General features: G+C 44.6%; 3 protein-coding genes across 4 annotated transcripts in view; all 3 read right to left on the bottom strand.

The window, feature by feature from the left end:
* Window positions 1–2618, bottom strand: part of LOC118425832 (dapdiamide synthesis protein DdaC-like) — a 5726-nt gene extending 3108 nt beyond the window's left edge. The window contains exons 1-4 of the mRNA XM_035834940.1: window positions 2178–2618; window positions 1387–1546; window positions 880–1071; window positions 516–521 (exon numbers count right to left, since the gene is read on the bottom strand). Of these exons, the coding sequence (XP_035690833.1) occupies window positions 516–521; window positions 880–1071; window positions 1387–1546; window positions 2178–2539 (720 nt within the window). The 5' untranslated portion in view covers window positions 2540–2618. The remainder of the gene's footprint in view (window positions 1–515; window positions 522–879; window positions 1072–1386; window positions 1547–2177) is intronic.
* Window positions 2619–4264: 1646 nt separating this feature from the next.
* Window positions 4265–8928, bottom strand: LOC118425830. Its single transcript, XM_035834937.1, has 2 exons — window positions 7829–8928; window positions 4265–5326 (listed from the first exon to the last, which is right to left on the bottom strand). The coding sequence occupies exons 1-2, from the start codon at window positions 8731–8733 to the stop codon at window positions 4366–4368; spliced, it is 1866 nt and encodes a 621-aa protein (XP_035690830.1). The 5' UTR covers window positions 8734–8928; the 3' UTR covers window positions 4265–4365.
* Window positions 8929–9306: 378 nt separating this feature from the next.
* Window positions 9307–21513, bottom strand: LOC118425831 (dapdiamide synthesis protein DdaC-like). Of its 2 annotated transcripts, XM_035834938.1 has the most exons (8): window positions 21156–21513; window positions 19675–20060; window positions 19077–19236; window positions 18547–18735; window positions 16845–16971; window positions 16296–16474; window positions 15543–15637; window positions 9307–9966 (listed from the first exon to the last, which is right to left on the bottom strand). In XM_035834938.1, the coding sequence occupies exons 2-8, from the start codon at window positions 20055–20057 to the stop codon at window positions 9933–9935; spliced, it is 1167 nt and encodes a 388-aa protein (XP_035690831.1). In that variant the 5' UTR covers window positions 20058–20060; window positions 21156–21513; the 3' UTR covers window positions 9307–9932. The 2 variants fall into 2 exon arrangements, with proteins under 2 accessions (XP_035690831.1, XP_035690832.1); XM_035834939.1 differs by lacking the exons at window positions 15543–15637; window positions 16296–16474; window positions 16845–16971; ... (2 more) ...; window positions 19675–20060; window positions 21156–21513 and adding exons at window positions 10736–10914; window positions 11694–11820; window positions 12420–12608; window positions 13171–13330; window positions 13748–14548 and having other exon boundaries at window positions 9307–10061.
* Between the last annotated feature and the right edge of the window lie 1001 nt (window positions 21514–22514).

The raw sequence follows: 22514 nt of genomic DNA on the forward strand, positions 1-22514 counted from the left end.
CCCATCGCTAATAGGTTTCTGACTTGTTGTGTCTAAAGGTGCCAGTGGTTTTCAACTGTACTGTAGCAGTATAGGACTATTTCTGTGCTAGTAGCACTCTTGGCAAACTCAGAACCACCACAGACACTTCATTGTTGCCATTAATGTAGCGCATTATAACCATTATAGTGAATAGCCGCAAACTTAAATGCATAGTAACATCAATATCAGAATCCACTGTTTCAAAATCTTGTGATTATCAGGTTTAATAGCCTCTCTATATCTGTTGGTTTATTGTTTACCTAGTTCAGCAAGTTTTGCATTGTTTTGATACCTAAGTACATGTACATTTTGTACATTCATGTAAGACAGCAGCAAAATCAGCTTCTTGCAAGCTACATTTTGTGTACAAAGAGATTAGAATTCAATGTGGTTTGTTGTCAGTTTTAGTTTCTGTCGCAGCAAAATTAGAATTAGTGCCCACCCTCTCGAAATTGAGAGAGGGCGGTACAAGAGGCTTAGATCCGTGTGTGAAAGAACGTACAAACGTGGTGGAAGACGAGACACATTTTATGTCAAACTGCTCGTTCTATAATCAAGAAAGAAAAGAGCTGTTCAAAGAAGCCATCAAATTCTAGCCAAACGCTACGCACATGCAACGACTTCAAGAAAGCAGCTCACCGACTCACATCACTAAACCCACACATAATAGAAAAAGTGGGATCTTTCGTCTTCCACATTCGTCGAAAAAGGAGTCGACCTCAAGCTCGCTGACACTCGGCCGAGCTAAATTCTTGATTTGTAAAGGGGGCTTAACAACATCTCTTCACCTTAGGTCAGAAACATCATGATTGAGACCAGCCCAATTATCAATGATTATTAAGGATTCACAAAACCCGCCTCTTTCCAGGAGCTGTTCAACCCATGCAAGAAGTCTCCTCTTTCCGGCATGTACCGGCAGTACCGGATTCCGAGTTTCCGGAACTTGCCGACGACAGCCGAGTCCAGTTTCCGAAAGATCTGGCGCACGTCCACCATGACGGTTTCCCCACCCTGGTCCGGCTCGGCAGGCTCGTGGCAGTAGAATATGATCTGTGGGACATGCAGCAAGACAGCATTTATTATGGTAGAGAGAGAAAGAGAGACTCAGGGAGAGATAAAGAGAGAGACAATCACTCAATAATTCCTCTAACACTTGACTGACGTGAGTGACACACACACACACACACACACACACACACACACATACATACACACGCAGACTCACATACACAAACACACACACACACACACACATACACATACGCATACACACGCATGTACACACCTGCACGCACACACACATACACACATGTATACGTTATTGACACACTTATCTATGGGACCCCACCCTAACTGCCGAGGCACCTTTTCCGGGTAGTAGTTGGTGTATGCCATCTCGTTGTGAGGTTCTATGGACATGGCGTGATGATCTTCACTCGCAGTGAGAACATTTTCCCCGACGTTGTCTCTCTTAGCGGTTCCCCCTTCGTATGACATTGGCTTCAGGGACAGATTATTCACAAACCTGAAATGAGAGATCTCAGCCCTCCGTGATGCATTTAAAGATTTTCGTATCTCTGCATGAAAAGTGAGACTTACCATAGCGGTAAATGCCGAAAAAGCAACATTACGAACCATGCCTGATATTTACTGATATATATGATATATATATGTATCTATAGTTGATTAGCAAAATCATGGCCGAAGGCTAAATGCACGTACAGTCTCGAAATAAGTCATTCAGTACAAAAAATTTGTTTCTAATTTGCTATAAAGCACTATGTTTAGTTTACTATATGGTGGGGGGTTGACTTCTTCTTGGAAGAATATAATTATTATGTATCCTGAAGCAAAACATTATCATAAACACGCACCCTGCAAAGAATGGCTTCAGGGCAACATAGCTTACAAAACCACCAACACGATGAACAAATGCAATATGTTAAAAACATATATCAAAATTTATGATTCAGAGTCGACTATCTAGTATCTACAAAACGCATGTAAACCCAGCCAGGGACTCGGTGGCGTTGTTCCTTTGCAAATTAAGGCCAACTTTATAGTGACCTAGATTACCATACAGTTATCACGCGTTTCCAGCTTACAGAATTAAAGTCTGCATAAAGTCTTGTGAAATCGTGTCTCCAAAATGTTACCTCGAAAAGTCCGTGGCTGTACGTAGTGGCAAACCCCGTAATAACACGGCACCAACGCCTGCCCCGTCCACAACCTCTCGTGACACACACCGGACCGCCGCCGCCCAGTCCTCGGGCGAGAACTCCCCGCTCCCCGCAGGGACGTACACGGGCGGGTAACCCTCCCTCGGCGGCTGGAGGAGCTCCGGTACGCCTGGGCTGTCTGAGCCGACCAGGTACCGTCTCCCCCGGAGTCTCACCGGCGGCAGGCTGCTCCAGTCCACCGGGGTCTCCTGTAGCACTGGTTTGGTCGCAGATCCCACAGAACGGTAAGAACACGAAGGATAGATGCGTTTCAAGTGGTGAATGGACGATCTGATCATCTTGGCAGCGGAAAAAAGTCTCAACCCTGTTTCTCAGTCTCCCAGAATTTTGGCCAGCCGCGTGCGTTAGACAATTACAGACAACGCACCTGTCGTTTGTCCGGTTTTTTTGCCTTGCCGCCGGCAAGGCTTTACTGCAGCTTTCTTCCTTGGATCCATGGATCAATGGACGGACCTGTTAACCCAGCCCTTCCAAAGCCCCTTCCAAAGGCCCTTCTTTCCTTGCCGAGTTTCATTAATCTCCAAGCAGATCCTACGGTAGCATAAGACAGGATCAAAAGCTGCCAGAGGAGTGAAGCCGGCTTAGGAGTGTGTTTTGCTACCGGGGTAGCAAAATACACTTCAAAGCCAGCTTCACTCCTCTGGCAGCTTTTAATACTGTCTTATGCTACCGTAGGATCTGCTTGGAGATTAGAGTTTCATGGCTTAGTTAGACAATGTTACGTTCCAGGCGAGTATTAAAACGCTCTTCTAGACGCATGTTACTGTATGTGGTCCAGCGTAATAAATCTACGCTTTAACTCACCATGTTTATATAAAGATATATCACAAATTTCATCAGAAGGAACTTAGTTTGTAATAAAAAATAATGCATATTCATTGTGGGTCAAAAAGTTTTACAAAACCTGTTTAATGTGCCAATAATTCATCTGACATAAATTATGATAATGAGGGGGGAGGGGGGCGACACCACGTCATGGTATATGCTGTGTAATTTGATGGACGGCCACTCTCACGAGTATGGCAAGTCTACAGGTAATTTAGTAATGCACTGTACTACAAACAGTTAATCAGAATAATTAGATAATCATAAACTGATTAGTTTATGTGGAAAATAAATGGGACGTTAAGTTTATAACAGACGTATAATAACTGCAATTGCTGCATCCTTTTTTCAGACAAAAAGCATGCAAAACATTTAGATATGCAAAACAGACTCCGTGCAAACATACAGTCGCTAATTAGCTTTGTTCATCAATATAATGTATTAGCTGATTAACTCTTAGTATAAAAACAGAATGCGATCCTTTTTGTCTGAATACAATGTGCATACATTTATATGTATTTGTAATGATAATGTAATTGCAATGCAGCCATGATATCCAATTGGATTTTTTTTAAATTGCACTTCGCTAAAAACGGCTAATAAGCATATCTTGGTAAAGAGTTAAAAGCGTAGTGCAGTTTGTTTGGAGAGGTCTGCTTGTATGAAGATTAGTTATGCTTGTGACAACCTTGAATAAGTGCAGTAATTGCCCTTGCCTTGTGTAAATAAGCAGGAAAACTTTAATCATAACCACGCTATTGTCTGCTGTGGGTACGTAATACCAACGTTTAGGGTCGGATAACGTGTTGCATCTGTAGAAAATTTCCGTTTGTGACATTATTATTTTTTTTCTTGAAGTAAAACGGTGCTTGCTTTGTTAATGTGTGAAACATTAGCATGCTGTGTGCGTGTTGTAATAAAGAAATAAAAGTTTGATTACCGTACAGTACTCACATTGGATTTTTCAAGTTCAATTTTGGAAAAGTCCATTTTTGCATAAAGGGGAGAGCGGAGTGAAAATAGCTGAATTTGCTCCTAAGCAAATACCGGCCTTTCTAGTTCACTCTTCAATTCTTCATTTCAATAAGCTACTATTATGTAGATTGGCAGTCGTTCCTAGATAATAGCACAGGCATTCTTGCATAAAGATGGACAAGAGTGACAGGTCTTTTGGGCCGGGTTATCACCATGTTCCACGTCGAGGGACAATTACATTTGTCCGGCACCAAGGTTTGTACCAAACTTCAATTGTCCCTCGACGCTGTCACATGGTGATAACTCAGCATGACTTTGAAGCGGAGGCCAGAACAGAATGACCAAAATGAGACAAATTTGAAGGTTTGTTGTAAAACTTTTCAAAGGTCGAACTACTTGACCAGTTCGCTGCTTGCATTATATCCTTCACTGATACCCCGGATTGATGGGCAGCAGAGGTAGCAGCACTTCTGACAGAGTGGCCGGTGAAGCCTTTGGTGACTGAACTAGCTTCTGAAAGGACAGATTTGAGCCAACGAGCAATCGTAGCTGAGCACACTGCCTTGTGCGGTTTGACCAATGCGCGGGACACACGCGAATCAGAATCCGAACGAAACGATGCTGTCCTAGCTAAATACGCTTTCAAATAAACCACAGGACACACTTCCTTCTGCTCAAACTTAGCCACAAACATAGAATGAGAGGGTTTGTCTGGTCTAGAAGTCTTTGTCAGTTTGTAAACTTCAAATGACAAACCGTCCTTAGAGGAACTCATATGACAAGTGTCTAACAAAGCTAAGGATTGGCTTCTTCCTGCAGACACCAAGGCTACTAACATGGCCACCTTGAGAGTCAACTGCTTTAAACTCAAACATTTTGCCGGTGCCCACTTACGTAGGAATTTCAGGACAACTGAAACATCCCAAATAAACACATGTTTTGGTACGGGTGGACGCAACTCGAACACACCCTTCATGAAACGAGAAACTAAAGGGTGAGCACCTATAGGCCTACCTTCTACATTCAAGTGTGTCGAGGAGATGGCAGAACGATAAACATTGATCGTGCGGTACTGTAGACCCTTATCAAAAAGGCGATACAGAAAGTCGAGTACCTTATTCAGTGGCGCCGAAATGGGATCAAGACTTTTTCCACCACACCAGCGAGACCATCTCCGCCAGGAGGACGAGTATAACCCACTGGTTCTCGGTCTCCAGGATGCCAGGAGCACTCTGGTAACTCCATCCGAAATTTCAGACTCTCGGTATCGAGTCCTGAGACAGTCCACACGGCTAGACGTAGCGACTCTCCTAGCGGGTGAGGTGTCCCGTCCACCGGTTGCGTGAGTAGAAACCGGCTTGTTGGCAGCCTGACTGGCTCTTGGACTAACATGTGGAGGAGCATGGGATACCAGGCCGCTGTCTCCCATATAGGTGCCAGGAGATGTACTCTCTGCACTTTGTCTTGGCGAATTTTCGTCAACACCCTGCCGACAAGGATGAACGGGGGAAATGCATACAGAGCCTCCCACTGGTTCCAATCCAGGGTGAACGCATCCGTTCCCACCGCCTCTGGGTCCGGCTCCCAGGACACATACAGGCGGAGCTTCCTGTTGAGACGGGATGCGAAAAGGTCCACTGCCCTCGGATTCCGGAGGGCGGGACATATCTGCAGAATGATCTCGTACACACTTGGTGACACAGACCATTCGGTGAGTCGGTTGAAGTTCCTCGACTTGAAATCTGCTCTCACGTTGTCCAGGCCAGCCACATGGACGGCCGACAACAGGAGGCCTCTCTCCACGCAGAAACTCCAAAGGTTGAGAGCAAGGTCTGCTAGGGCTGTCGACTTCGTGCCGCCCCGACGATTGATATACGCGACTACCGTCGAATTGTCGGATTTGATGCGAACCGCAGAATTGACCTTGTCCTTGCAGAAAGACTGAACCGCGAAAGTTGCTGCCATCATTTCTAACTGATTGATGTGCCGAGTCCTTTCCCTGACCGACCAACGACCACCTGTGCTTATACCGTCGGAGAAGGCTCCCCAGCCAAGTTGCGAGGCATCGCTTTCGATCACGATGTCCCCTACGGGACAGTGAATCGGACGGTCGTTGTTTTGCGGCAGACTGTCTCTCCACCAGACTAAATCTTGCCGCGCGTCTAGTGGGAGATGAACTGGCGCGTCCCAATCTCTCCCTGTCTGCCGAAGTGTTGAGATAAGGAGGAGTTGGAGTTGTCGGAAATGTAGTGGCGCCAGAAGCACCGAGACGGCGGCTGCTTGAAACTTTCCGATAACATGAGCTAACTCCCGCGCAGTGAGTCGACCTTTCTCGAGCACAGCATTGGCTAATCGACTCAGCTCGATCACCTTATCATTCGGTAGAAAGAGAGACATGGTAACAGAATCTAAACCTGAACCAAGGAAAACAATACGCTGGGTTGGCTCTAAAATAGACTTACCCAGATTGGTCACGAAACCCACGTGGGCAATGAATTCTGTTGCTGTTTTGGCGTCTTGCCTACAGCGTTCATAATCACTGGCTATAATCAGCATGTCATCAAGGTAACAAATTAACCGAATACCTCGTCGTCTCAAATGCGAAGTAATGACCTTCAAAATCTTCGAGAAAATTCTCGGAGCCGTGGAAATTCCAAACGCCATACAAACGAAGGAATAAAAACGATTCTTCCACGCAAACGACAAGAACCTCTGATGGGTAGAATGAATCGCAACAGAAAAATAAGCATCAGTAAGATCAATCTTACAGAAAAAATCTCCTGGACGCACCAAATCTTGAACTAAGGATAAATGCTCCATCTTGAACTTGGGTACAAACAAACATCTATTCAGAGGTCTGAGATTGATGACGGGCCGAAGGCCCCCTGATTTCTTGGGTACAGTGAACAACCGAGAAATAAAAAGATCTGAACTGAAAGGGACCTCTTTCACTGCACCTTTCTGCAACAAGGTTTCAACTTCTAAATCCAGGGCCAAATCCTCCTCTGGAGACATAGCTCGAGTCCAGGGAATACTAGTCTGTACTGGAGGCGTCCGCTTAAATGGCAACCTGTACCCCTTAATGATGTCAAGAATTACTGAATCGCTAGTTAAAGTACGCCAAACCGGCAAAAAATGCTTCAAACGGCCCCCATGAGGAAGGGCTCGAACTAAGGGGCGAGGTACAGGTTGTGATTCAGACGGACACCGGCCTAAATCTTGCATACACAAAGAAACACAACTACTTGCTAGATTTCTTCCCGAAGCTCCCGTCTCCGCCCTGACCGGAGGAACGGGAGTACTGCGCACCCCAGTAAAACTTGTTGTTACCGCCGGACTGGCGGGGAGGGGGGCGGGATTTACGTGAATTGGAGCCGCGGCCCCGGCCGCCGTAACGCGAGGCGCCCGACTGGCCCCTCCCCCATCGGGGCCTCTGCTCATATTTTGGCTTCAAAGAGTCAACTAAAGCCCTTTTGCCCGCCACTAACTCCTTAGCTTTGGACGCTAAATCCGAACGAACCAAGTGTGACGGCTCATCGGGAATCATCCCAAACAAATCCTTGGCTGTATCTACGGTAGAAACCTCGGCTAAAGACAGACGTCTCATTTCAGCAAGGTAACGATTAGCGGAACCCAGCAGCCAAATAGCAGTCGCTGCACAATCTTTCATTACAGTCAAGTCAGACGACGAAAGATTACCATCACAATCACCAAGCATCTGCCATAGATTCAGAATCGGAGCTGGTACATACAATAACTTTTCCTGCAAAGTGAAAAGCGGCTTGTCCGCATTGATACAATGCTTACCTCTGATCGGGTCAACCGCCGGCAGTAATTTCATCGTAGCGCTATCGAGCTTCGGCACCGTGAGATTTTTAGGTGCATTTGTTGGGAGAAGGAATTTACCCTGCCAATGTTTAATATCGGCAAATTCACGCTTCTCTAACCCGAAGTACTGCTCGGTGTAACTAACAACCGACGGGCGGGCCGTCCACACTTTATCCGGGTCGGGCGGCTCACGCTGCAGCGGCACGAAAGACTCAACGCTGACCGAGGAGAAGTCCGACTCCTCGCCGCTGTCGCCCGTACGAGCCCGTTTCGAACGAACCGACTCCGCCTCTGAGGGTGGCACCGAAGGCCTCTTTGAGCCTACGGAAGCCGCAATGGAGCCAAGAATTTCTTTAACTCCCCGAAATTCTTCAGTCATAAGGCCGAAGGCCGCACGGAGAGAATTTTGATCTTCTTGTAGGGTGTTGACCCCTAGCATAGCACGGAACTCCGCCATATTTTCTGGAAAATTTTCCTCATGCTCATGAACATGCCCGGACGAAAGCTCCCGCTCGGAATCCCTAAGAGAAAACTCGCTGCCATGGAGCGTAGAACTCCCCTGTGCTGCCGGGAGAGCAGCCATACGGCGCTTAAACTCCGCCAGGCTTGTAACAGGGGGGACGGCAGCTGGGTCACGAACATGTGCGGGCATGTTGGATTTTGCACCACGTGGTGGCGCCGGCGGGGCAGTACTTGCCCTGAATTCACGCGGCGTTATCTTCTTAACACGCTCGCGTTTCTTGTCCTCTTGCTGAACTTGCCGAGAACGCGACTTATGTTTGTCACTTTTGTGTGACCGCTGAGACTTACGTTTATCACGCGAACGCGAACTACGGTCACTCATTGTGACAGAGCTATTACAGATAGGACTATCCGATATGAAGCAAAAATTACAACTGAAGAAATCAAGCAAGCCGAGAGCGCATGCGTCACCGAAAGGGGAGGAGCTTCTTCTTTCGAGTGACTACGAATGAGCTTAAGATGGGCATGGAAGCGAGGATGCCATGCTGAGTTATCACCATGTGACAGCGTCGAGGGACAATTGTATAAGATACAAGGTATTCGTGTGGTAACTTTCATATTGACCAGTAATTGCCGCCTACGTGCGTAAGCGGTTGGGGTGCTGTATGTTGGTTATTGGTAGTCTCCAAGCAGACCCTACGGTGCCTTAGAAATAGTATCAAAGCTGGCAAAGGAGTATAGCCGGCCAACGGGAGATAGCCGGCTAAGGTAGTCAAACGGGCACCTGGTGCCTTGCCAGCTTTGATACTTTTTCTAAGGCACCGTAGGGTCTGCTTGGAGACTAGGTTACTGGCCGGTTACAATGCAGTTGTTTTCATATTTAACACAATTAAAGCTACAGATGTCACCGTTCTCTAGTGTGTCTTAACAATACTAGATTAAAGCCAGAATGGTATTAAAGTACAAATAGTTTGAATTTATAGTAAAAAACTTTCAAGGCTGGATCTTGCCTAATGGGAAAATTATCTTTCATCAGAAGTCTGTTGCTAGTTACGTTTGTACTTGGAAATGTTGTAAGTAAAGTAACTCTTACAAGAAAACATGCATTTTTCACTTACTGACTGCACAAACGTTTCCTTCACATGTTTGGTTTTGTTTTCCCTTTATTGTTTTAAACCTCCAGAAATCATTTGTTATCATAATGCGATCTTGCAATATTTGGCAAAATCACTTCAAGTTAATAATGTGAGAAGTATAAAAACAAAAATTCCGGCTAAATGGGGTAGGAAATTTCCCGAGCTGTCTCGTAACCCCTGCTTCGCCTATAGGGTCGAGTTAGTCGAGCTTTGTGAAGATTCTGGCTGCTCGGCTGAAGATCTACCTAAGGCTATGGAGGATAGGGAAGGATGGTCATGGAGGAAGAGAGTCATGGCCATCCGTGCAACCAGCAAGCCCGGATGATGATGATAGTCGAGCTTGCTGAAGCTCGATGTTTCTGACTTAGGGAGATGAGATGCTGCTTCAGTGACTAGAAGTGATCAATGGCCTTGCACTGAGCAAACCCGCTAAAACAATGTCCATTCAGGCGTCTGACTCTGCCAGATACACGAGCAGCCTCCTGTTGCCGGTGAAGCCCAGGCGGCCATGTTGGATGTACATGTTGTTCAGCACCAACACGTCACGTCTCTGCATCTGGAAACCCACTGCAGCCTGAAACAAACGAACATTTCTTAAGTATGTTTACTGCAGTTTTCTTTTGGACCATCAGTAATACCTATCTCCTGATTATTAGACATCTTCCTCCGAGCTTCTGACTACTTCTGGTCGCCATAGCTCGTAACGTCTCTGCATCTGAAACCCAACTGCCACCTGTATAATGTACAAGGTATGCCATGTGTCAATTGTGCTTACTACAAGGCCGGAGTGTTGTATGGTTATTGACCGGTACACTAATTCTTGTTTATACATTAAACAAACTTGAAGCTACAGATGTCACAGTTCTCTAGTGTGTCAAAACAGGAAGGTAACACAAAATGCTGCTTGTAAACTGGAATGACATTGGATAATCATTCACATGAATATAACTTTATAAATGATTTTATATTGAAGCCAGAATGATATTTAAAGTACAAACTGTTTAAATTCATAGTGAAATACTTTCAAGGCTAGATGTCGCTGCTTACAACGCAGTCACACATACAACAGCGTTCCCAAATACAAAATATTGACATACATGTATTTACATAATTGTATTTTATAAAATTCGATGAAATGATGTAGTCAATTAGCCTGGTACAGTGTATGATAAACGTCGGGGCGAACCATCCGAATGGTACCCAGGCTAATAGTCAATGCCAATTTCTCCATTAGAACAGTGACCCCACCTGCCACGTCACATCCCGTATGTGCTGTAGTACTTCCGGTTCGATCTCCGAGCCGTCGCCATATTGGGTGTTAGCGTCTGTCATGTCCGGGGGGACGGGTTTGGTGCTGTCGTAGTCGGGATGGGCCGTGAGGAAGTCCGCGTTGTTCACGTGGGCCTGGTTAAACCATAGCCACTCTCCTACAGCAGACAGAGACGATTTTCATTGTTTGTTTTTTTGGGGGTGGAAATTTTTAGATAATGTCGCCTGTGCATGCGAAATTTCCGTCAACTGGCAAAGACGAGTTGGTCGGTCTTACATCGAGATACATGCTGTGGACTTTTAAAAAAAATCACTGAAGGCAGAAAAAGAGTGGGCGTCATCCGGTTGACTCGCCCGAAATATTGATACTAATGATACTAATGATGATGATACTGATGATGATGATGTTGATGATGATGATGATACTGATGATGATGATGATGGCATCCCTCCCCCCAAATCACCAACAGAGGACTCCCTCTTTTTAATCTTTTTTTTAACTACTTGGTGAGAGATAGTCATGTAGATGGCTAGGCTATGCTCGAGAAGGGGTTAAAACGTAACATGTTTTCTGTCGACTACCTACACCCCACACTGAACTTTCGAATCCAATGACGTTGGTTTCGGTGTAGGTAGTCGACAGGAAACATTTGTCAGGGAGTGAAATCCTGTAATAAATTAACAGTCCGGGGAAAGGGGCTGAAGCTGTAGAAGGACTTTGAGATTTGTATGTGGACAGTGCAATGATGTGAGCTAGAGGTGAACCTTAGTTCAATCCGGGACTCTGACGTTGCAAGTTGTCAAACGAAAACTATCGTAAGGACACAATCGTACCATAGATACCAAAGTGTGAAAAATAGATCATATACAAAACACACACGATTAGTACTGCATGTATAAGATACTGTTGAGTTTACAATATTTGCCAATGCCTCACCTTTATATAGAGTCATGGCGGGTAGATTGTACCACCAGCTGACCGACCCGTCCTGCCCCCATTGCCATGTCATACCCCGCGCACTCAGGTACCGCTCCACCTTTTCCCGACTGTCCGTGCGGAACGTCTGTGATAAGAGAAGGGGTCATTTTAAAGAAAAATGTTATGATGTAAGGAATGATGTATATGAAAAACAGTTTTTGTGTTTTGTGTAAAATTGTTGTGTATGCAAGCTGTGGAACCGTGTAAAGTAGCAAATAAGTTCCACGAAGTCAATACAGAGAGTCCCATACCAGACTGGTAACTTTAATGTTATGCTATTGCTGTGCTGGCTTAGAGAGTAAGATTGGGAGAGAGAAAGAGAGAGGGGGGGGGGCTTTTTCTCAGGACTAGCTTAATCGATGGCTATCATAGAATACTTTGCCAGGGAAAGGACTTTGCCGACTGATATCCCCGACCATTTTTTTTTGTCGAATTCTACGATCCCCATACCCCCGTAGGATTAGTCTGGTGGAGGCTAGGACTTATGCTCACATACGCAGTCCTGGTGCACGACTCAAGCATGTTAGTCGCTGAGAGACTCCGAGGCGCTGGAAAACCGTAGAAATGGAACAAATCTACGGTTTTCCAGCGACCCGGAGTCTGGTAGAGACTACATGAATGTCCAATCCAAGCAAATGGGGTGCATTTTCAAATATGATAAATGATAAGCTTCACAAAACTCGCCTCTCTCCAGGAGTTATACCCATGAAAGAAGTCTCCTCTTTCCGGCATGTACCGGCAGTATCGGATTCCGAGTTTCCGGAACTTGCCGACGACAGCCGAGTCCAGTTTCCGTAAGATCTGGCGCACGTCCACCATGACGGTTTCCCCGCCCTGGTCCGGCTCGGCAGGCTCATGGCAGTAGAATATGATCTGTGGGACATGCAGCAAGACAACGTTAATTGTGAATTATGAGAGAGAGAGAGAGAGAGAGAGAGAGAGAGAGAGAGAGAGAGAGAAGAGAAGAGAGAGAGGGAGAGAAAGAGAGAAGTGTGTGAGAGAGAGGGGGGAGGAGCGAGAAAGTCAATCACTCACTTATTCCTGTCACTCATTTGCCATCTATGTCACACACGTACACACACATACACACATAGCTATCTTTATCTATCTATCTATCTGAATAAGCTACTAGTAGATAGATAGATAAATAGGTAATTTTCTCAATGAAACACGGAGATATAGATTTGGTTGTGTCTGTGTGTGTGTGTTTGTCTGTCTGCGTGTTTGGATTTCTGGATTTTTTTGTCAGCATAACTCAAGAACCTATGGATGGATTATGATGACATTTGGTTTGTAGGTATGCACTGGGAAGACAAAGGTCATCGATGATTTTGGGCCCTCTGGTATGGGACCGTGGTACTGCAGGAGAAGTTCTGCTTTTTTACCCGTTTGACCTGGACGTGCTATGGTCGTGATTTCTTGTTAATACATGCACCTTTTCCGGGTAGTAGTTGGTGTATGCCATCTCGTTGTGAGGTTCTATGGACATGGCGGGGTGCTCTTTACTCGCAGTGTCGACGTTTTCCCCGACGTTGTCTCTCTGAGCGGTTCCCCCTTCGTATGACATCGGCTTCAGGGACAGATTGTTCACAAACCTGAAATAAGAGTTCGAAGATGTCAGACCTCCGCTATGCATTTACAGTTTTTTCGTATTAACATGCACCCTGCGCAAGGCATAGCGTCAGGGCACCATAGCTCACAAATTCAACAACACGTGTACGATGAACAAATACCAAAGGGGCTTTCATAAAAAACTTCAAAACGCTTGTAAACCCAGCCAGGGCCCTGGTGGCGTTGTAACCCTGTTAACTTTCAAATTGAGACCAATTTTGCAGTGACCTAGATCATACGTACAGTCATCTAGCCTGGTTACCAAACCCCAGGCCGAAAGATATTTGAGGTTGGGATATGGTATTCAGGCTAACAGTCATCACGCGTTAACGATGTATACAATTAAAGTCTACACATTTTAAGTCTGTTAATTATGAAAACGCGTCCCCAAAATATGTTACCTTGAAAAGTCTGAGTCTGTACGTAGTGGCAAACCCCGTAACAACACGGCACCAACGCCTGTCCCGTCCACAACCTCTCGTGACACACACCGGGCCGCTACCGCCCAGTCCTCGGGCGAGAACTCCCCGCTCCCCGCAGGGACGTACACGGGCGGGAACCCCTCCCTCGGCGGCTGGAGGAGCTCCGGTACGCCGGGGCTGTCTGAGCCGACCAGGTACCGTCTCCCCCGGAGTCTAACCGGCGGCAGGCTGCTCCAGTCCACCGAGGTTTCCCGTAGCACCGGTGTGGCCGTAGATCCGACGAAACGGTAGAAACATGAAGGGTAGATGCTTTTCAAGCAGCGAAGCGACGATCTGATCATTTTGGCTGCGGAAGAAAAGTCTCAAATCTGTTTCTCAGCCACCCAGGACTTTGGACAGCCGCGTGCATTAGACAATTACAGACAACGCACCTGTCGTCCGTCCGGTTGGTTTACTTCAAAGTAAAAAGAAGACAAAGGAGACTTTTAACGGTGGTACTGGTATTGAATTTTTAACAGTTGTGTCAGAACACAGCTAACTCACGGTGTCACAACTCATCGGCCACCATTATAGTGGTATCGCTTTTTATTCTGGTTCTCTGAACTATAATTTACATTCCAGTGGAGGAGCGATTCCAATATCTAGAAGTCTTGACCAAAAGTACCATTGTCACTGGACAAACGAACTAAGTTAAACTTAAAACTCTAAACTTAATGTTCATGTATTTTCCAACGCCAGTGACACGAGCAGCCTCCTGTTCAGGGGTGCCTAAGCATTTGCACGAACCCTATGAAATTCGTACGAATATTATGTGATACACATGAATCACCATGCGAAAACGCACGAATATTATGAAATTCGCACGAATCACTATGTGATTCACACGAGCCTTATGAGATTTGCACGATCCTTATGCAAAAACGGCGGCCGGGAGGAGGTATGATTTTGAGCGTTTCTACCCATGATATTTATATTTCAAGGCATGGAATGGGCATTTACCGTCGCAAAGATGTATTTGATAGCCTATGAGTTACTGTTTTGCTTCATTTCGGCGTGTTACATCGTATTTCCGTCGCCGCCGATCGAAGCCGCCATCTTGAAAATCCCGCTCCGTCTGTCACGTGACCCCGGCAGTGGTTGCGCAATTTCGCATAAGGATCGTGCAAATCTCATAAGGTTCGTGTGAATCACATAGTGATTCGTGCGAATTTCATGATATTCGTGCGTTTTTGCATAGTGATTCGTGTGTATCACATAATATTCGTACGAATTTCATAGGGTTCGTGCAAATGCTTAGGCACCCCTGCTGTTGCCGGTTAAAAACCTTTTTTTTTAAGGAACCACTGTTACTGGACAAACGAACAAACTTAAAACTATAAACTTAAGGTTCATGTATTTTCCAACGACAGTGACTCGAGCAGTCTCGTGTTGCCGGTTGAAAACCTTTTTTTTTCAAAAGTACCACTGTCACTGGACAAACGAAGAAATTTAAAACTCTAAACTTAAGGTTAATGTATTTTCCAACGACAGTGACTCGAGCAGTCTCGTGTTGCCGGTTGAAAACCTTTTTTTTTTTCAAAAGTACCACTGTCACTGGACAAACGAACAAACTTAAAACTATAAACTTTTTTAAACGTTCATGTATTTTCCACCGCCAGTAACACGAGTAACCTCCTGCCACTGGTTGATAAACTATTTTTCCAAAAAATAACACTGTCAAAGGACAAACAAACATAAGGTTCATGTATTTTCCAACGCCAATGACACGAGCAGCCTCCTGTTGCCGGTGAAGCCCAGGCGGCCATGTTGGATGTACATGTTGTTCAGCACCAACACGTCACGTCTCTGCAGCTGGAACCCAACTGCAGCCTGCAGAAAACAAATATAGAAAAGAAAACTTCTAATTTAAAAGTGAACTCCTCGTTGACATATTAATCTATCTATCTATCTGCTTTTAAATATTCCCCCTATTCTAGTACATGATGCTATCTGGCACCAATGGCTGACTTACGAATCATTTTACAGGAGTCACAATATAAATCATTAAAATTGCAATAGACAGAAATCACAGACAGAAATATATACATGGCCACCTTCGGGCAATGTTTAATACAATTTATATGGCCATTGAAGAATCCTTTTGACATCAGCTCTAACACTTTGGCCATGACTAAATAGTTCTATAGGAGAAGGGCAATATACAATTATATACATGTAGTTGTTTTGATTGATGCGCATATCAGATATTGTACAAAGAGGGAGATAAATCATTTGAACTTTGCAAATTACACTTTTCAAATTAATCTTTTTCTATATTCAATGGAAAGAGCTTGAGCCGTGGCATCTATTCCCAAATGGATAGTTGCGGATGATTTCCTATCTATGGAAATCAAGCGAGATTTTTCTGAGCCAATGTCGACAATGTGCGAATGTCATTCCTAATGCCAAGTGTTTTTTTTAATATTCATATCTATTTATATTCTTACATATTATATTCATTATATGTAGCTACAATTGGCTACGTCACCTGCCACGTGACGTCCCGGATGTGCTGTAGTACTTCCGGTTCAATGTCTGACCCGTCGCCATAGTAGGTGTGGAAGGGAGACAAGTGCGCAGGCGTGGAATGGGAGCTGTTGTACTCCGGATGTGACGCAATGTAGTCGGCGTTCAGTACATTGGCTTGGTTGAACCACAGCCACTCACCTGGTTTGAGAAATGAATGAATGAATGGATGGATGGATGGATGGATGGATGGATGGATGGATGGATGGATGGATGGATGGATGGATGGATGGATGGATGGATGAATTTATGTGATTAATTCCGGAGAGACCTCACTACATCCATGATACTAGCCTCCATAGCAGGCTCTATTGGCCTTCTTTTGGGTTATTATGGCCTTTTTGGTGATGAATTCTATTTATACTGGGTAGCTTTTGCAGCCAACAAAAGGGAAATCATCAGCAAAAAGTGTATCATAACCTCAAGTAAGGCCTAGAAAGACTGATACGGACTGACTTAGTACTTGATGCCAGGTCAGACATAAAGAATCTTCGTCAACAAAGAACCTAACCTTTATACAGCGTCATGGCGGGCCGGTTGCACCACCAGGACAGGGCCCAGTCCTCAGCCCACCGCCACGTCATCCCTCGTGACGTCATGTACTTCTCCACGTCATCCCTGCTGTCCGTGCGGAAAGTCTACAGGGATTTGGACAAGTCTGATCATGGCTAATGAAAGCAACAAATCTCTCACCTCCGTGAAAAATTGGAGCTTCTTGTTTTAGTAATTACTGCGAATTCCTAGCTAGCCTGAGTATCATTTCTCGCTAATTCTGCCCATGCATTTTCCTGACAGCCTACGGAGCAACTTTGGACCCGGGCCATGCCAGCCTTCCCATCCTGCTAGTCTCCCTTTCACACCTGGTCACTCCAGGACATTCAATTATGCACAAGACAAGCACAGAAGCTTTTGTAGACTACATGAAGGATAGCCTCTTATGAGGCTAATTGTGGATCTTAATAAACTGAAACTCAAACAGAACCGAAGCTGAAAACAATACCAGAAGATCGTTTGACGAAGGTAAAAAATCACGTTTTACTTCTTAAGTCGTTTTAAGACTTGTGACTTAAAGAGTTCTTTTTTCAGTTGCTGCTCATTAAGCCACGTGTCTTAACCCTATTCAGACCGGGCTTTTTTGGTCATCCCTGGACCGGGGGGGGGGCTTTTGAGGCCCTCCACTTCTAAGTCCTATAACTCTAAAACGACGTGCCGTAGGGCCACCAAATTTTCAGGACATGACGTCGACATAATATCTGACAAGTATGTGACGTTTGACGTTACGTTGAGGTAAGATGACGTAATTATGACGTCATCAATTTGATTATATTGGCCAAACCCATGAAAAAGGGTATTCTCAGAAAACTTCAAGTTATGCTACAAAAATGTAACAACAAGTGCAGATAACAGAATAATAATGTTTGTTACGCTTTGTGTTGCCAATAGCACCATCGATGACGTCAAAATGACGTCATAAAATGACGTCATGCACATCTAAGATACGAGTTGGGCTCCACCATATTATATCCACCACCTTGAATTTTTAAAAATACTTTTTATGCAACAAATAATCACAAAGGGCAATGGAAATAGACTAAATTAATTCATTTAGATGTTTTTTGATGAAAAAATACCAGGTAGTTACAAAATTTAAGGGATAATTAGCTGTTATTCTTGATCTGGCCATTCGGTCCGCCATCTTGGATTTTGGGCTGATGACGTCATCAAATTAGCATGATTTATGCATATATAATTATGAAAAATATGCTAAATAATATAAGATTATATTTATGTAACAAAATCCCAGTAATATAGCAAATAAATGTGAAAAATACATTGTTAGAACCCAAAATAGTGATTTTTGGCAAAACTGCCTGTCAACAAACGGTTACCATGGCAACAAGAAAAAATGGAAAATTTGTCAAACTTCGTAGAATTGTTGCCAACAATATTTTAGGAAAACTTACTAAATTTGGTGGCTCTAGCGTAAGCCGTTCTGGCGTTATAGGACATCGAAGTTAGCGCGGGCCTCAAAAGCCCCCCCCCCCCGGTCTGAATAGGGTTAAAACAATGGTCATTCGCATGTGAAGAGGGTGACGGTCATGATACAATGGATCCCTAAATTCTCTTTGACTATTCACCAATTGAGTTGCAACTCAGTTGAGCTATAGTCAAAGCAATGATCTAGCAAGATGCCTTGGAAGAAAAAGACTCACGTCTTTCCATGAGTTGAATCCGTGAAATGCTTCGGAACTTTCCGGCAGGTGTCTGTGATACCGGACGCCGAGACTCCGGAATTTGTCGACGACCGACGGGTCCAGTTTCCGGAGAATCTCCCGCACGTCCGCCATGACACTTTCCCCGCCATGTCCCGGCATTGCCGGCTCCTGGCAGTAGAACAGAATCTGAAAAAAAAAGTTTTTAAAAAATATTATGAAGCTTTCATACTCTATATTTTCATGCCCAAAGTTTTAATCAACAGGCTTTTGACTAGGCCTCTAGTCCTTCTCAAGTTGAAATGACCCAAAGTCTATGTCACATGATCTGAATGGGAGTGTGACGTCAGCAACGGACCAAAGGTACCGCAGTCTGTATCAGCCCCTGGATTGGTTGAAGGATGATTGGTAGCAAACAAAATGTATTGTACGATGGTGTCTGTGTTTGTTTGTGTGTTTGTGTGTGTGTGTTTGTGTGTGTGTGTGTGTGTGTGATTTGGTTTTCAGTCTTAGATACATATGAAAAGTACCTTTTCCGGATAGGGCTGTGTGTAGGACATCTCGTTGTGCGTTTCCATGGAGATGGCAGGATGTTCTATACTCGCCGTGTCCACGTGATCCGTGACGTTGGTTCTCATCGCGGCTCCTCCCTCATACGTCATCAGACTCAGCCCGGCATTGCTCACAAACCTACAAAAAAAAGATTCAAAATGAAAATCGTTAGTTAAATACTAACTTAGTATTGTAATAATAATATCTTTCGAGTTCCCTTAACTTGACATAATTGAATTCCAAAAGGCGCTTCCCATTTCCTGAGACCCACAACGACCATTTTCATAACCTTATTTCATTATCATTAATATCAGTTCATTTACATATATTTGTTTATCATTCGTCTGTTCTTTGTATTGTAATAGAAATTGAGTTATCATTACTTATTGACCCCTGTCGCTTTCCTCAACTCGACCTATACCAAACGAAAAGCGGCCCTGACAGCCGAATATAGCACTATTTGAGTCTAAATAAAGGCACAAATAATTTTTTTCTGGGCGTGCTTTTTTTATTTTATTTTTTATCATCTCATGATTTTCAACTTGTTTTCTTTTTCGAATTCGTTCTCCAGTCTACCTTGAGAAGTCTGCGGCTGTATGAAGAGGAAGACCACGGAACAGCACAGCCCCGATTCTTCCATCCACGACTTTCCCGATCACGTCCCGAGCGGCGGCCGCCCAGTCCTCGGGCGAGAACTCCCCGCTCCCCGCAGGGACGTACACGGGCGGGTACCCCTCCCTCGGCGGCTGAAGGAGCTCCGGTACGCCAGGGCTGTCTGAGCCGACCAGGTACCGTCTCCCCCGCAGTCTAGCCGGCGGCAGGCTGCCCCAGTCCACCGGAGTTTCCTGTAGCACTGGTGTGGCCGAGGCGACATGAGGTTTGGATGCGAAGGAGCTACAGCGAAGACGTGAAGCTTGGACTTGCAAGAGCTGGCGAGTCCACCTCTGCAGCATTTTCATGAACTGCCGAGGAATTAAATTTTAGGTACAGATTAGAGGTAGAGGACATACAGTCAAAACTGCCCCAAGAAGACCGCACAAGAGACCACTAAAATCTTGTCTATGTCGACAGATGATCACCACTAAGCAGGAGTCAAAATATCCAATAAAGCGCTAACGTCTACGTCTACTGTATTCATGTACAGTAGAAGCCAGTTAATTGCACAACGGATTAACACACACTTCTGTTAACTGCACGGAATTCCTAAATCCCGAACCAGTGTGATCCGGCTAGGCAACTTCGCATTATTGTACCAGCCGAATAATTGCAAAAAAAATCACTGGCAAATAGGCCGTGCAATTAAGCGGCTTCTACTGTACTATGTTTGCTGGCTGGAAAGGATCACAGCCTGGTCGAAGACCAAAGTCCATCGCGGTTACAGGCTGCTAAGTTGACCGTTGCATCATTACTATTTTGATCACTGGCTATTGCATCATTGGTCTGTTGACTCTTGCATCATTGGTGTGTTGACTATTACATCATCTTTATTGACCCGAGGCTTTTACGCACGTGCCTCATGCGTGTAGAACTTTGAGTCCGTGGGTGATAGGAATGACCCAAAACATTGTCGCTCTCTGTTGCTGACAGGGTAAATAAAATGTCCACAAAGCCATGCAAGACCCGACAATGATTGCATCATTTTGGACTAACATTCAGAGTCTCAATTAACCCTCATCCCGCTGAAGAAGCCGTTTGGCATCAATTTTGAATCAGTAACAGGGTTATGCAGCAAATTTAAGGTTAACTCATGATCAGTTCTGGCTGTTTTTTTTTTCAACCTCGGCATCATAAATAACGTTGAACTCATTACAAGATCATGTCAGTATCATGCTTACTTATCACACTGGTATAAACAAACGTAACCAACAGACATATACAAACTCCTACCGATTGCACTAAATTGTATACAGTAGTAGTAAGTGCACCTCGTTCGGGGTCATTAACCGGGAAGACCGGTTTCCCGTTTGGGATACTGAATCTAGTATTTTTATCTAAAAAAAATAGAGAACCATAGATGACATGAAAAGGCAGACTAAAAAAAAAGACACTTAGCTTACCTGACATTCAGCAGCTATAAATCAGGCTGAGATTTCTTCGAAGAGGTTAGGAAAATACACGTGTTTCTCGGCGTCAGTCTAACGCGCTCTCGTGGCGTTCTGCAAGACTTCCGCTGTGAAAAAAAGCTCGTCTTCTACTGGTCGCTCAACGTTGGCCAGGCGCTTTGTAGTGCTGGGTATATTCCCTGGTGGTTTCGAGTGAGGTGAGGCTATGGGACCGGTGAGGTGAGGCTATGGGACCGGTGAGGTGAGGTTTCGAGTAAGCACATTGAACAGCGAGCCTATCAAGGTGTCTCGTCCAAAGACTGCAAACCGTTGCTTTTGGCAGGTACAAGTCATGTGTAGTAGCACTGATTATTGCGGGGTCACTAATCATTGAACTATTTACCCTAAGGGTCAAGATCAAATGATGAGTGACATGCACGCAATGCACGCGCGACATCTAGCGGTGAATTTTGGAAGTGCTCCATTCGATCTTTAAACGTAACCAATTAATATCAAAACATGGACTGACACAGCCGCATCCATTTGAATAGACCATTGACACCTTTTATTGACTAGTTCCACTCCAGGTATGTGTTAAACAGCTTTCAAAATATGATAAAATTATCTTTAGTTCTTAGATACAAATCATTTATCATTGCTAACCAGGAATCCAGCCTCGTTTTTTTCCACTGCTGGAGGTTGCTATTCTGACAACAATGGTTGGACCAAAGCTAACAAGGCTAGATTCCAGGCTACTCATTGTGACCAAGGCAATAACCTCCTTGTTGTTTCGCACTTCCACTGATATTAGCCTTGTTTATGCCCTCTTATGCACCACACATAATGAAAATGCACATTTTCAGTGATTTCTTGTCTACTTCTTACATATATTACAAGAACCCATGTTTAACCAGCGGTTACTCATAAAACAAACAGTGCTACACCAACGCACATTTCCCTTACATCCAAATATCAAACTTGAGGTAGCTAGAAGATTTGCTGTCATACGTATACATTATTACTTGTGGTACAAATTCTATCGCTGTCAGGAGCTAAATAGGCCTCTATTGTAAGGCATGGACCCACTTGGAGTACAATGTCAGTTTGGTTAATTGGTTAGACATTTATGATTTAATATTGCTAGTTTAAAACAGACCATTTGGTCCAAATAACCACATCACCTGTAGCAGTATCCACTTCAAGCCCCACCTGCAGAATTTCACGAAAGTGCCCAGTCACATGTCATGCAATCCTTGTACGATTTCAAACTGACAGCAATGTTGGCACAGTCTTGCATGTGTCCTGCAAATTTCTACTGTCTTGTTAATACCAGGCTGTCTTAGATAATGAAAACATCAATGAAGATAAGTCATC

Source organism: Branchiostoma floridae, chromosome 11, assembly GCF_000003815.2.
Source record: "Branchiostoma floridae strain S238N-H82 chromosome 11, Bfl_VNyyK, whole genome shotgun sequence".
NCBI lineage: Eukaryota > Metazoa > Chordata > Leptocardii > Amphioxiformes > Branchiostomatidae > Branchiostoma > Branchiostoma floridae.

What these genes read in the sequence shown, in the direction of transcription:
- LOC118425830 (XM_035834937.1), bottom strand. Translation starts at nt 8,733, where the DNA reads ATGAGTGACCGTAGTTCGCGTTCGCGTGATAAACGTAAGTCTCAGCGG. An exon ending in GACAAGCCGCTTTTCACTTT is followed by an intron (nt 5,327 to 7,828) that starts GCAGGAAAAGTT and finishes CAGGACTCGATA; the next exon opens with CCGAGAGTCTGAAATTTCGG.
- LOC118425831 (XM_035834938.1), bottom strand. Translation starts at nt 20,057, where the DNA reads ATGAAAATGCTGCAGAGGTGGACTCGCCAGCTCTTGCAAGTCCAAGCT. An exon ending in GATTCAACTCATGGAAAGAC is followed by an intron (nt 16,972 to 18,546) that starts GTGAGTCTTTTT and finishes AAATCCCTGTAG; the next exon opens with ACTTTCCGCACGGACAGCAG. An exon ending in GGCTTCACCGGCAACAGGAG is followed by an intron (nt 9,967 to 15,542) that starts GCTGCTCGTGTC and finishes CGGCAACAGGAG; the next exon opens with GCTGCTCGTGTATCTGGCAG.